This window comes from Anolis sagrei, chromosome 13 (assembly GCF_037176765.1).
Source record: "Anolis sagrei isolate rAnoSag1 chromosome 13, rAnoSag1.mat, whole genome shotgun sequence".
NCBI classification, from domain to species: domain Eukaryota; kingdom Metazoa; phylum Chordata; class Lepidosauria; order Squamata; family Dactyloidae; genus Anolis; species Anolis sagrei.
Window position 1 is genome coordinate 323824 of NC_090033.1, and position 14017 is coordinate 337840.

General features: G+C 48.5%; 1 protein-coding gene across 1 annotated transcript in view; it reads right to left on the bottom strand.

Moving 5' to 3' along the window:
* LOC132764873 (probable glutamate receptor) overlaps window positions 1-14017 on the bottom strand; it is a 50854-nt gene that overhangs the window by 12311 nt on the left and 24526 nt on the right. The window contains exons 4-8 of the mRNA XM_060759051.2: window positions 8919-8981; window positions 5578-5757; window positions 4568-4794; window positions 2269-2360; window positions 462-679 (exon numbers count right to left, since the gene is read on the bottom strand). Of these exons, the coding sequence (XP_060615034.2) occupies window positions 462-679; window positions 2269-2360; window positions 4568-4794; window positions 5578-5757; window positions 8919-8981 (780 nt within the window). The remainder of the gene's footprint in view (window positions 1-461; window positions 680-2268; window positions 2361-4567; window positions 4795-5577; window positions 5758-8918; window positions 8982-14017) is intronic.

Genomic DNA, 14017 nt, shown 5'->3' on the forward strand with positions numbered 1-14017 from the left:
TTTTTATAAGTTTTATACTAATTTATGCAATGTTTTTGGTACTAAATAAATAAATAAATCTGACACACACCTCCCTTTTCCTTCAGCGTTTCCCTTTCAATTAAAGGAGCGCTCCCCAACTCTCTCTCCATTCCCAATAAGTGAAAAAGGCAAGACAAAGAGGACGAGAGAGGAAAGGGGAAAAAGTGGTAGGACCGGAAGTGGAAGTGTCCTCCCTCCTTTCCCATGAGATTTCCACGCTCCACATCATCATTGCCTTGCCTTAACCCTTTGAGTCCCTGTTGTTAGTATTACAAGTATCTAGCCCCGCCTTCGACAGGTAACACGAGGAGACTCCATACTATCTGGCATTTTTGTTTATCCGTATTATATGACATTTGCGTTCAGCCGGATCATTCGGATAAGCAAGACTCTGCTGTATAACCAAGTAACCAAGAAGGAAGGAGCAACGTGAAGCCCACCTTGAAATACTGGAGTGTGGAGGAGCTCTCCATGGTCCCAAAATCCAGCTCCCTCTGCTTGACCAGGTCTTCAAAGTTGTGGATGGCGATCTGGTCGGAGCTGGACTCCAAGATGAAGCTGAACCCGGCAATGTAGGCCGTCAGGAGCACGATGCTGAAGAGCCACCAGATGGCAGAGATGATCCGGATGGCGAGCGATTTGGGTTGAGGCATCACCCCTGTGCCAAGGAAGGAAGGAAGCCGCAGGATGGAGTAAGCGGTCAGCAGGAAAGTGTGGGAGAATGGGAACAGAAGGCTTTGAATGCGCACATCCTCTTTGAATGCACACATCCAAGGTGCCTCCAGGTCCTGGTCTCCCTTCACTAATGTGCCGCTAAGTTTTGGAAAGCAACCTTTCAGTTTTATTCTTTTCTAAGCATTTTCTAAACAACCTAAAATGTGGCCAGGAATTCCCACAGTGGACCTTCAAAGGAAATGTTTGCAACTTAATGCGAGCAAAGGGGCATTTTGCTATATCCCACCTTCCCCACAACATCATCATCATTATTACTATTACTATTATTATTATTAGAAACACAACAAGATGAGTCCACAGCAGACACTCTGTGGCTGTTGTGTTGGATCACACGTCGGACACTTCCCAAGCATCTAGGACTGTTGTTATTATTATTACTACTACTACTACTACTACTACTACTACTACTACTACTATTAGAAACACAACAAGATGACTCCACAGCAGAAACTCTGCTGGCTGTTGTACTGGATCACATGTCGGACCCTTCCCAAGTGTCTATTATTATTACTACTACTACTACTAGTACTATTAGAAACACAACAAGATGAGTCCACAGCAGACATTCTGCTGGCTGTTGTATTGGATCACACGTCGGACAGTTCCCAAGCATCTAGGACTGTTGTTGTTATTACTACTACTACTACTACTACTACTACTATTAGAAACACAACAAGATGAGTTCACAGCAGACACTCTGCTGGCTGTTATATTGGATCACATGTCGGACACTTCCCAAGTGTCTATTACTACTACTACTACTAGTAGTAGTAGTAGTGTTAGAAACACAACAAGATGAGTCCACAGCAGACACTCTGCTGGCTGTTATATTGGATCACATGTCGGACACTTCCCAAGTGTCTATTACTACTACTACTTCTAGTAGTAGTAGTAGTAGTAGTACTGTTAGAAACACAAAAAGATGAGTCCACAGCAGACACTCTGCTGGCTGTTATATTGGATCACATGTCGGACACTTCCCAAGTGTCTATTACTACTACTACTACTACTACTGTTAGAAACACAAGATGAGTCCACAGCAGACACTCTGCTGGCTGTTATATTGGATCACATGTTGGACACTTCCCAAGTGTCTATTATTATTACTACTACTACTACTGTTAGAAACACAACAAGATGAGTCCACAGCAGACACTCTGCTGGCTGTTGTATCGGATCACATGTCGGACACTTCCCTAGTGTGTGATGTATCGGCGAATAATGCATGCAGATCCCAGTAAGGTGGCCTTTTGCAGCGGGAAGATGGTAATTTGTGTTTAAGTGCAGGCCAAGGTTTTGAGGCGCTGCGCCCAGAGTGCCCATCACCACTGGGACCCCCTTAACTGGCTTGTGCCAGAGACCTTGCAGTTCGATCTTTAAATCCTCGTATCATGTCAGTTTTTCCAGTTGTTTCCCTTCAATCCTGCTTATTATGATTATTATTATTATTATTATTATTAGTAGTAGTAGTAGTATTCCCATTTAAGCTCTCATCCCTGTTGCATGGCTCACCTTGCAGAGTGAACGCTCCTGCTCCGAACCACAGGCTGTTGAGGAACGTGTAACGGAACTCGTCGTCTCCATCCCATTCACTTGGGCTTATTCTGGGAAGAGAGAAAGCAACAGCGCCTTTAACACGGCACAAAGGAACTCCTGGAGATAGTCAATGAGATGGCCCATTGCCCCCCAAGAACTTGGATGGATCCCTAAACTTCTCTCGGTATGCGGCAGGTACTGGCTTGTTCAGTAGTCTCTCCTCTACAGTTCCATTTTGGCGTGAAGCCTTAGCAGAAAAAGTAATGCCTCCACCTTCGTAATTCCTCAACAGATGGCAGTACCGGTATGCGGCAGGTACTGGCTTGTTCAGTAGACTCTCCTCTACCGTTCCATTTTGGCAGGAAGCCTTACCATTGAACGGTTGTGTTCTTAGAGTGCAAAGTACAAGGGTTGAATGAAAAGTAATGCCTCCACCTTCATAACTCCTCAACAGATGGGAGTACTGGTGTGCGGCAGGTACTGGCTTGTTCCGTAGACTCTCCTCTAGAGTTCCATTTTGGCAGGAAGCCTTAGCATTGAACGCTTGTGTTGTTAAAGTGAAAAGTAATGCCTATACCTTCCTCAACAGATGGCAGTACTGGTGTGCGGCAGGTACTGGCTTGTTCCGTAGACTCTCCTCTACAGTTCCATTTTGGTGGGAAGCCTTAGCATTGAACGGTTGTGTTCTTAGAGTGCAAAGTACAAGGGCTGAATGAAAAGTAATGCCTCCACCTTGGTAACTCCTTAACAGATGGCAGTACTGATATGTGGCAGGTACTGGCTTGTTCAGTAGACTCTCCTCTACAGTTCCATTTTGGCGGGAAGCCTTAGCATTGAAGGGTTGTGTTGTTAAAGTGAAAAGTAATGCCTCCACCTTCGTAACTCCTCAACAGATGGCAGTACTGGTATGCGGCAGGTACTGGCTTGTTCAGTAGACTCTCCTCTACCGTTCCATTTTGGTGGGAAGCCTTAGCATTGAACGGTTATGTTGTTAAAGTGCCAAGTATGGAACCCTGCGCAGACGGTTGGTCAATGCGACTTAAGCAAGGAGCAGTCATTGAATTCTTGACAGCAGAAGGTGTCACCCCAAAGGAGACTCATCAGAGAATGCAAGGTGTAAGGAAGGAAAGAGGGAGCGAAGGAAGAAGAGAAAGAGAGAAAGAGGGAGGGAAGGAAAGACAGAAGGAAGGATAGAAGCAAAAAGCAAAGGAAAGAAGGAAAGAGGTAGAGAAGGAAAGAAAGAGGAAAAGAAAAAGGGAGAAGGAAAGAGATAGAGAAGGAAGGAAGGAGAGAAGGAAATAAAAAAGTAAGGAAGAAAAGAGGTAGCGAAGGAGAGAAAGAGGGAGGGGAGGAAAGACAGAAGGAAGGGTGGAAGCAAAAAGCAAAGGAAGGAAGGAAAGAGGTAGAGAAGGAAAGAGAAAGAGGAAAAGAAAAAGGGAGAAGGAAAGAGATAGAGAAGGAAGGAAGGAGAGAAGGAAATAAAAAAGTAAGGAAGAAAAGAGGTAGCGAAGGAGAGAAAGAGGGAGGGGAGGAAAGACAGAAGGAAGGGTGGAAGCAAAAAGCAAAGGAAGGAAGGAAAGAGGTAGAGAAGGAAAGAGAAAGAGGAAAAGAAAAAGGGAGAAGGAAAGAGATAGAGAAGGAAGGAAGGAGAGAAGGAAAGAAAAAAGTAAGGAAGAAAAGAGGTAGTGAAGGAGAGAAAGAGGGAGGGAAGGAAAGACAGAAGGAAGGGTGGAAGCAAAAAGCAAAGGAAGGAAGGAAAGAGGTAGAGAAGGAAAGAGAAAGAGGAAAAGAAAAAGGGAGAAGGAAAGAGATAGAGAAGGAAGGAAGGAGAGAAGGAAAGAAAAAGTAAGGAACGAAAGCGGGAGCAAAAGAAGAAAGGAGGGAAAGAAGTAGAGAAGGAAAGAGAAAGTGGGAAAAAGGGGGGAAGGAAGGAGAGAAGGAAGGAAGGAGAGAAGGAAAGAAAAAAGTAAGGAATGAAAGAGGGAGCAAAGGAAGAAAGGAGGGAAAGAGGAAGGGAAGGGAAGAGAGAAGGAAGCAAAAAGCATGTAAGCAATAAGCGAAGGAAGGAAAGAAGGAAGCAGAGAAGGAAGAAACGAGAGAAAGGGAAGGAAAAGAAAACGGGAAAGGAAGGAAAGAGGTAGAAAAGGAGGGGAGAGAATGAAAGAAGAAAAGGAAAGGAGGGAAAGAAGGAGAGGGAGGGAGGGGTAGGTTGGCCACAGCAGTTTATATATAAGCAGAAGCTGGCGATGGGAGGCAGAGGCCTTCCTTGGTTCACCTGGCAGCCAGGAACAAGCAGAGGCTGGAGAGCAGGTAGGCGATGGCGATGCCGCCCCAGGTCTCCTTGCTGAAGGGGGTCAGGAAGTGGAAGAGCGAGGCCTCCTCGAGGGCAGACTCCTTCTCAAGCAGGATGCCGATGCCCGTGTGCAGGAAGGGCTGCGTGAAGTCCACGGCGTCTTCCCTCACGGACGTTATCGTCAACGGAGCAACAGCAAGGTCCGCTTCCTACCAAAAGAGCAGAAGGGAAAACTTTCCTAACTTTCCCCCCATGCTACTCCTTTCCACCTAGATGTTCTGTTTTTTCTCTCCAGAATGGACATCCCAGGGTTCCTTTCTCTCCCCCACTGCCTCTCGCTTAACCCTTTCCTACCCATTCCTATTGCACACAGAAAACAGGACTTGAACTGCAACTGAACAAGGGCTTTGGGAAGAATTCACCATGATTTAGAGGAGTTGTCCTTCACCTACATCCAGAGAACACTGTGAAGCCAACCAACGATGGATCTGGACTGCACTTGCTATGGATGATGGGATTTGCAGACATTCACTCAGTTTCAGAGACCAACCCCCATGCATGATGGACCTGGACCACGTTTGGCACACAGATAGCCCCCCCCCCCCAACCATCTATACATCCTGATGTGGTTTGGGGGTGATGGGCCACGGATGATGGGATATGAAGTACCTTCACCTGATTCGCCACCCACAGCCCACTGTGACCCCCACGAATGACAGACCTGGACCAAACTTGGCACACAGACACCCCCCCCCCCCAAACAAGGATTAGTGAGAAACCTTCAGTGGAGACACCTTTTCCAAGGATAATAATTCTTTCAAGGGTGGATTTCCTTTCTGATCAGTACATTTCTCTCACTTTCTGTTATTTCACCCCCGTTCTCAACTAGGAGTTGGATGTTGGATGTTTGTAACTCGGGAACTATCTGTACGTTAAACAAGCACATAAACCTGCTCCTAATTTGAGGAGAGCTCATTCTGGAGGAGACGTACCTTCCTGACGACCTCTCCGATCATCCCAGTCCAGTTCCCGTTGGGACTCAGGGCTCCGTACTTCCCGTCCTTCACGACGCCCACCTTGTACTTGAAGTGCAGCACCTCCGACAGCTTCTCCAGCAGGTCAATGCAATAGCCTTCCAGCTCCGTGCCCTTGGCCATGACGTAGGGGTCTTCCTAGGAAGCAGTCAAGACAAACGGGCTCCCAAAGTCTGCTCAATCACTCACCATTGTATCTCCAGTAGGGCTGGTCAATTCGTTTCGTTAATTCGTAATTCGTTAAAAAATTCGTTAATTTTTGAATTACGAAACGATTACAAAACTTATTTTTAAACCTGGAAGTGTTTTTAAATATCGAAACGGCAGGCGCCAAAAAATTTTGTATTTCCGTCCATTTCGGAAATACGTAAGATGGCCACCTGGCTTGCTGGGAGCTCTCCTCTCTCGGCGCCGGCTGAGCAAGCGAGGGGGCGAGCGAGCGAGAGGGTGAGCGGCAAGCGAGAGGGCGAGGGCGAGCGGTGAGCGAGAGGGCGAGTGAGAGGGCGAGCGGCGAGCGAGAGGGCGAGGGCGAGCGGCGAGCGAGAGGGCGAGTGAGAGGGCAAGCGGCGAGCAAGAGGGCGAGGGCGAGCGGCGAGCGAGAGGGCGAGTGAGAGGGCGAGCGGCGAGCGAGAGGGCGAGGGCGAGCGGCGAGCGAGAGGGCGAGCGAGAGGGCGAGCAGCGAGCGAGAGGGCGAGGGCGAGCGGCGAGCGAGAGGGTGAGTGAGAGGGCGAGAGCGAGCGGCGAGCGAGAGGGCGAGTGAGAGGGCGAGCGGCGAGTGAGAGGGCGAGCGAGAGGGCGAGGGCGAGCGGCGAGCGAGAGGGCGAGTGAGAGGGCAAGCGGCGAGCGAGAGGGCGAGGGCGAGCGGCGAGCGAGAGGGCGAGTGAGAGGGCGAGCGGCGAGCGAGAGGGCGAGGGCGAGCGGCGAGCGAGAGGGCGAGCGAGAGGGCGAGCAGCGAGCGAGAGGGCGAGGGCGAGCGGCGAGCGAGAGGGCGAGTGAGAGGGCGAGAGCGAGCGGCGAGCGAGAGGGCGAGTGAGAGGGCGAGCGGCGAGTGAGAGGGCGAGCGAGAGGGCGAGGGCGAGCAGCGAGCGAGAGGGCGAGCGGCGAGCGAGAGGGCGAGTGAGAGGGCGAGCGGCGAGTGAGAGGGCGAGCGAGAGGGCGAGGGCGAGCGGCGAGTGAGAGGGCGAGGGCGAGCGGCGAGCGAGAGGGCGAGTGAGAGGGCGAGTGGGAGGTCTCCTTCTCTTTCTTTCATTGGCTCAATGCTGTAGCATCCTGGGAGTTGTAGTTTGGCAGCCTGGGAAAAAGAGCCCCTCCTGGAAGGAACCCATCCTAGCGAGAGGGCGAGAGGGCGAGCGAGAGGGCGAGCGGCGAGCGAGCGGCGAGCGAGAGGGCCCGCCAGAGTGAGTGCCTGCCTTCCCTCAATAATAATTTCTCCTCCCTATTCTACTAAATTAATAATTAAATTTAAAAAATATTTAAAAAATATTGAAAAAAAAAGGGCGCCATCTTTACAAAATGTTTTGTAAATATTTACGAAATTTCGTAAATACCGAACTTTTTTTTTGGAAAATTTTGTAATTATTTTAAATATCGAAACAAAAAAACACCCCAATTACAAATCGATTTTAGAAACAAATTTTTGCGTTGTTACCCAGGCCTAATCTCCAGCAACTAAGGGAACCACCCCTGGCTTCCTAAGCCCCCCCGTCCCTCCGTGTTGCTACTCTTCTTGTTGGGCTTCAAGTCGTTTCCGACTTACGGTGACCCTAAGATGAACCGATCACAGGATTCTCTGGGGCGGAGAGTGTGTGATTTGCCCGTGGTCACCCAATAAGTTTCCTTGGCTGAGCAGGGAGCCAAACCCAGCCCCCCAGAATCAGAGTCCGGCACTCAAAGCACGGAACCATTCTGCTACTCGACCACTTCCTTATGTATTTATTGTATTTATTATTTGGACTTCTCTGCGGCCACTCCCCTGGGGCTCAAAGCGGCTTTCAAGACCAGGCTAAAATCTAACACAATTTAAAACAGTTTAAAAACAATCAAAGATCAAAGGCCTCTTGAAACAGGTCTGTCTTCCATGCCCTGCGGAAAGCTGATAAATCCCGCAAGGCACGGACTTCAGGTGGCAGAGTATTCCAGAGCGATGGTGCCACTGCTGTGAAGGCTCTGCGCCTGGTTGCTGTTAGACGCAAGGTCTTGACACTGGTGACTTCCAATAGATCTTGGTCTTCAGAATGGAGGGATCTCTGGGGTTGGGAGGGGGTGAGGCGGTCCCTCAGGTACATCGGCCCCAGACCATGCAAGGCCTTCAAGGTGAGTCCCATCCCTTTGGAAGTGATCCGGTGCTCAATTAGAGTAAGATTGGGGTGATGTGGCATCTCATCGGAGTTCCCACAAGAAGCCGAGCAGCTGCATTTTGTACCAACTTGAGCTTCCGGATCACCGACAGAGGAAGGCCAATGTAGAGGGCGTTACAGTAGTCCAGTCTGGAGATGACCGTGGTGGCCTGGATCACCGTAGCCAGGTTGTCCCTGGACAGGGAGGGGGACAGCCGTCTAGCCTGCCGCAGGTGGAAGAAAGAAGGCGGTTCTGCTCACGCCGGAGAGAGACCTGGGCCTCCATTGTCAGAAAGAGAGGGTCCAAAAGGACTCCCAGGCTCTTGACCAACGATGACAGGCGTAGCGCCTCGCCATCCAGGGTAGGCAGCTGGATGTCCCCACTGCCCGGTCGACCCAGCCATAGGATCTCCGTCTTTGCCGGATTCACCCTCAACCTGCTGGCACTCAGCCATCCGGTCACGGCCTCAAGGCACTGATGGAAGGAATCGGGGACAGAGTCTGGTCGGCCTTCCATCTTCAGAACCAGCTGAGTGGCATCGGCGTACTGGTCACACTCCAGCCCAAAACCTCAAACCAGCTGAGCAAGTGGTCACAAAGAGATGTGAAACAAGAGAGGGGAGAGAATGGCCCCCTGAGGAGGAACCCCACAAGAGAGAGAGAGAGGGGGGACCCCTCAGAGACCAGGCCTCCCCTCTCCACTCGCTGTCCACGGTTGTGAAGGAAGGAGGATGGCCAATTCAAAGCTCTCCCCCTGACTCACTCCAGCAACAGCAAGGCTGTGGGTCAAGAGATTGTGGTCAACTGTGTCCAATGCTGCTGTGAGGTCCAAGCACACAAGCAGCGCTGACCCATGATGGAGATCCGTGATCCGTGATGGAGACCAGCACAGTCTCTTTTATACCCATCATGACCTGGACATGTTGGAAACAGTTGGTACATTTGTAGAAAGGGTTCCCTTACCAAGATGGTTGTGACGTACAATGTCGGCCAGTCCTTCCCGCCTCCTCCGCCACCGCCACTGTCCTGTGGGTCAAAATAGGTTAAATGTGTCCATTAGGCATGGTTAGGGACTGTCGGAATCTGCGTAATTCGGAATAAAGTCAGAAAAATTACCTTTTTGAAGCAATTACAAAGTTTTTAAGAAATCCAGAAGTCCCTTTGCTCTTCCAAAGCTTTTCCCACTATTTTTGTTACAACTCATGAAGTGAGTCGGAAATGGTTCAGCTTTTCTCTGATTCTGGTCCCTGGTCTCGGCTCAAGCCAGAGAAGCCAGTTTTAAACCAGAGAAGGAAGAAATTTCCTGGCCTCGGCTCAAGCCAGAGAAGCCAGTTTTAAACCAGAGAATGAAGGAATTCCATGGCCTCAGCTCAAGCCAGAGAAGCCAGTTTTAAACCAGAGAAGGAAGAAATTTCCTGGCCTCGGCTCAAGCCAGAGAAGCCAGTTTTAAACCAGAGAATGAAGGAATTCCATGGCCTCAGCTCAAGCCAGAGAAGCCAGTTTTAAACCAGAGAAGGAAGAAATTTCCTGGCCTCGGCTCAAGCCAGAGAAGCCAGTTTTAAACCAGAGAATGAAGGAATTCCATGGCCTCAGCTCAAGCCAGAGAAGCCAGTTTTAAACCAGAGAAGGAAGAAATTTCCTGGCCTCGGCTCAAGCCAGAGAAGCCAGTTTTAAACCAGAGAATGAAGGAATTTCCTGGTCTCGGCTCAAGCCAGAGAAGCCAGTTTTAAACCAGAGAAGGAGTCCCCGTTGGGGGAGGTGGTGGCAGGGTATAAATGATGATGATGATGATGATGATGATGATGATGATGATGATGATGATTAGGCTGCAGCACTCTTTCCAAGGTACTTAAAGAAGGCAAGTTCTTAAAACTGTTTCTTACTCTAAAGGAGAGGCGCTCAGCTGCAGGCATGTGAACTTTAAGGAAGTCTTGCTCTTAAAGCTGTCTAGAGGAGAGGTACTTCAGTTATTATTATTATTATTATTATTATTGCTAGACTGCTTTATTATTATTACTAGACTTCTTTCCAAGGCACTTAAAGAAGGCAAGTTCTTGAAACTGTTTCTTACTCTAGAGGAGAGATGTGCTCGGCTGCAGGCATGTGAACTTTAAGGAGGCTTGTTCCTAAAGTGGTCTACTCTAGAGGAGAGGTACTTCAGTTATTACTACTACTACTACTACTACTACTACTAGGCCGCAGCACTCTTTCCAAGGCACTTAAAGAAGGCAAATTCTGATTCTTACTCTAGAGGAGAGACACTCGGCTGCAGGCATGTGCACTTTAAGGAGGCTTGCTCTTAAAGCGGTCTACTCTAAAGGAGAGGTACTGCAGTTATTATTATTATTATTACTACTACTACTACTACTGTGAGAGCCATTCAGCAGTGGAACTCTCTGCCCCGGAGGGAGTGTGGTGGAGGCTCCTTCTTTGGAAGCTTTGAAACAGAGGCTGGATGGCCATCTGTCAGGGGTGCTTTGAATGCAATATTCCTGCTTCTTGGCAGAATGGGGTTGGACTGGATGATGGCCCAGGAGGTCTCTTCCCACTCTAGGATTCTAGGATTCTACTACTAGGCTGCAGCAATCTTTCCAAGGCACTTAAAGAAGGCAAGTTCTTATTCTTACTCTAGAGGAGAGACGCTCGGCTGTAGGCATGTGCACTTTAAGGAAGTCTTGCTCTTAAAGCGGTCTACTCTAAAGGAGAGGTACTGCAGTTATTACTACTACTACTACTACTACTGTGAGAGCCGTTCAGCAGTGGAACTCTCTGCCCCAGGGGGAGTGTGGTGGAGGCTCCTTCTTTGGAGGCTTTGAAACAGAGGCTGGATGGCCATCTGTCAGGGGTGATTTGAATGCAATATTCCTGCTTCTTGACAGAATGGGGTGGGACTGGATGATGGCCCAGGAGGTCTCTTCCCACTCTTGGATTCTAGGATTCTATGATTCTACCACTAGGCTGCAGCACTCTTTCCAAGGCACTTAAAGAAGGCAAGTTCTTGAAACTGTTTCTTACTCTAGAGGAGAGACGCTCGGTTGCAGGCATGTGCACTTTAAGGAGGCGTGCTTTTAAAGTGGTCTACTCTAGAGGAGAGGTACTGCAATTATTATTATTATTACTACTACTACTACTAGGCTGCAGCACTCTTTCCAAGGCACTTAAAGAAGGCAAGTTCTTAAAACCGTTTCTTACTCTAGAGGAGAGGTGCTCAGCTGCATGAATGTGCAGTTTAAGGAGGCTTGTTCTTAAAGCTGTCTACTCTAAAGGAGAGGTACTGCAGTTATTATTATTATTATTATTATTATTATTATTATTATTACTACTACTACTGTGAGAGCCATTCAGCAGTGGAACTCTCTGCCCCGGAGGGAGTGTGGTGGAGGCTCCTTCTTTGGAAGCTTTGAAACAGAGGCTGGATGGCCATCTGTCAGGGGTGATTTGAATGCAATATTCCTGCTTCTTGGCAGAATGGGGTGGGACTGGATGATGGCCAACGAGGTCTCTTCCCACTCCTTGATTCTATGATTCTACCACTAGGCTGCAGCACTCTTTCCAAGGCACTTAAAGAAGGCAAGTTCTTGAAACTGTTTCTTACTCTAGAGGAGAGGTGCTCGGTTGCAGGCATGTGCACTAGGCTTAGGTAACAATGGAAAAATTTGTTTCTAAACTTGTTTCGTTTTTAGGGGTCCATCGCGTTTCGTTTTTTTAAAAAATTCCGAAATTTTCCTTTTAAAAATTTAAAAATTTACGAAATTTTGTATAATTACGAATCGATTCATTAATGGCGGACGCGATTGCGCAATATGCTAAAAAACCATCTCCAAATGGGAGAGGGAGAACTTCTGAAGCTTCCCTCTCCCTCTGTGGTTGACTGTTGGTGTGATAATTTATTTTTTTATCACTGATAAAACAAACAACAACTATAAAACTTGCACCAGACATGCGGAAATAATTACGAAATAATTTTGAAATAATTACGAAATAAATTGAAAAAATTGTTTCGAATCTAATTTACTCCTCACACGATTCCTGCATGGCTCAATATCGGATCGTAAGCTAATTTAAATACGAATTAATAACGAATTACGAAATTAATGGACGAAACCGCCCAAGCCTAATGTGCACTTTAAGGAGTCTTGCTCTTAAAGCGGTCTACTCTAGAGGAGAGGTACTCCAGGCAGGCACGTGCGCACTTCCTCCCCTGGGCCTGCACTCTTCCCAAGGCACTTTAAGGAGGCTTCCCACTTCCAGGTAAGGAAGAGTAATGACCTCCTGGAAGAAGAGAGTTAACTGGTAGTAGTTTTCAGGGAATTGGGGTTTTCTTGTTGTTTGTTGGAGGATTAATAAGGAAGATGAAACTGTGATGCCGAAAAGCAGAGAAGGAGCTGAGATCGGCTCCCGTTTGCTTTCGTGTCGGCCGGGTTTTAGTCCCAGGAGCGCCCTTACAGTTACGGGCTCCCAAAGTACCAAAGGAAACGGAAGAAACGAAATCAGCGCACAAGTCTAATTAGTTAGGTATATAGGATTAAAGGTAAAGGTAGTCCCCTTTACCTTTAATCCTGGTGTGGTGCTCATCTCCATTTCTAAGCCGAAGAGCCGGCGTTGTCCATAGACACCTCCAAGGTCATGTGGCCACTAGCAGGACTGCATGGAGCGCCGTTACCTTCCTGCCGGAGCGGTACCTATTGATCTACTCACATTTGCATGTTTTCGAACTGCTAGGTTGGCAGAAGCTAGGGCTGACAGCGGAAGCTCATGCTGCTCCCTGGAATCGAACCTGTGACCTTTTTGATCAACAAGCTCAGCAGCTCAGTGCTTTAACCCACTGTGCCACCGGGGGCTTAATTAGGTATATTAATTAGGTATATTAAATATATTCCTTTTCAGTTTGGTGTGCCTCTCGGTTGAGTTGGTCTTTCGGGACCGGATCTTGGAGTCGCTTTTGTGGAACCAAGTGGCAGAAGGGCTCCCCACCATCCAAGACTTTCTCGGCCTCCTTGCCTTGAGTCTCCTCTGGCTCTCCTAATTAAACCTGGTCTTTTCAATAAACACTTGCTGCCAACACCATCTCCTCCAATCAAAAGTGCTTTTGGTAAACCCTAATGGCCCTTCTTTCGCCTGCATGTTCTTTCCAAGGGATCAATGTGTGTCTCCAAAGGAGAACAGCTGGAAGCCAATTAGGACCTTGTTATGAAACAGAGCCTCCAGGATGCGGAAGGAAAAAACTCAAGACATCCCTCTTGAAAAGCTGGAATTAAGCAGAAGGAGCCGGTATTGAGTTCTGGGAACTGGCCAGATCTCTCTTCCATGCTCTTCTCCAAACATTCAGGCAACAGATACAGATTTTTGTATCAAGAATGCTGGCAAGATGGATCCGGTGCCGGTTGGGGGGGGGGGGGGCACACAACTTTTACCACCTTTTGGCCCCAAATATCAAACATTATGGGAAGAAGGCAAACTGGGGTGAGCTGACTCTTGCTATTGTGCTCTAGGCAAGTCTCCACACTGTTTCCAGCGAAAGCAGGAATGGGGAACCCAGGCCCGGGGGCTGAATGTGGCCCCTTGGGCTCTTTCCTCAGGCCCTCCTCTCTCATCATCCTTTCCTTCCGTCTCTGTTTCCTTCTCTCTTTCCTCCCCTCCCTCCTTCCTTTCCTTCCCTCTTTCCTCCCTCCTTCCCCCTCTCTCTTTCCCCTTCCTTCCTTCCTTCCTTCCTTCCTTCCTTCCTTCCTTCCTTCCTTCCTTCCTTCTCTCTTTCCTCCCTCCATTCTCTTCCTTCCTTCCTTCTCTTTCCTCTCTCCTTCCCTTCCCTTCCCTCCCTCCCTTCCTTTCATCTTCCCTCTTTCCTTCCCTCTCTTCCTCCTTCCTTCCTTCCTTCCTTCCTTCCTTCCTTCCTTCCTTCCTTTCTTTTCTCTTTCCTCCCTCCATTCTCTTCCTTCCTTCCTTCTCTTTCCTCTCTCCTTCCCTTCCCTTCCCTCCCTCCCTTCCTTTCATCTTCCCTCTTTCCTTCCCTCTCTTCCTCCTTCCTTCCTTCCTTCCTTTCTTTTCTCTTTCCTCCCTCCATT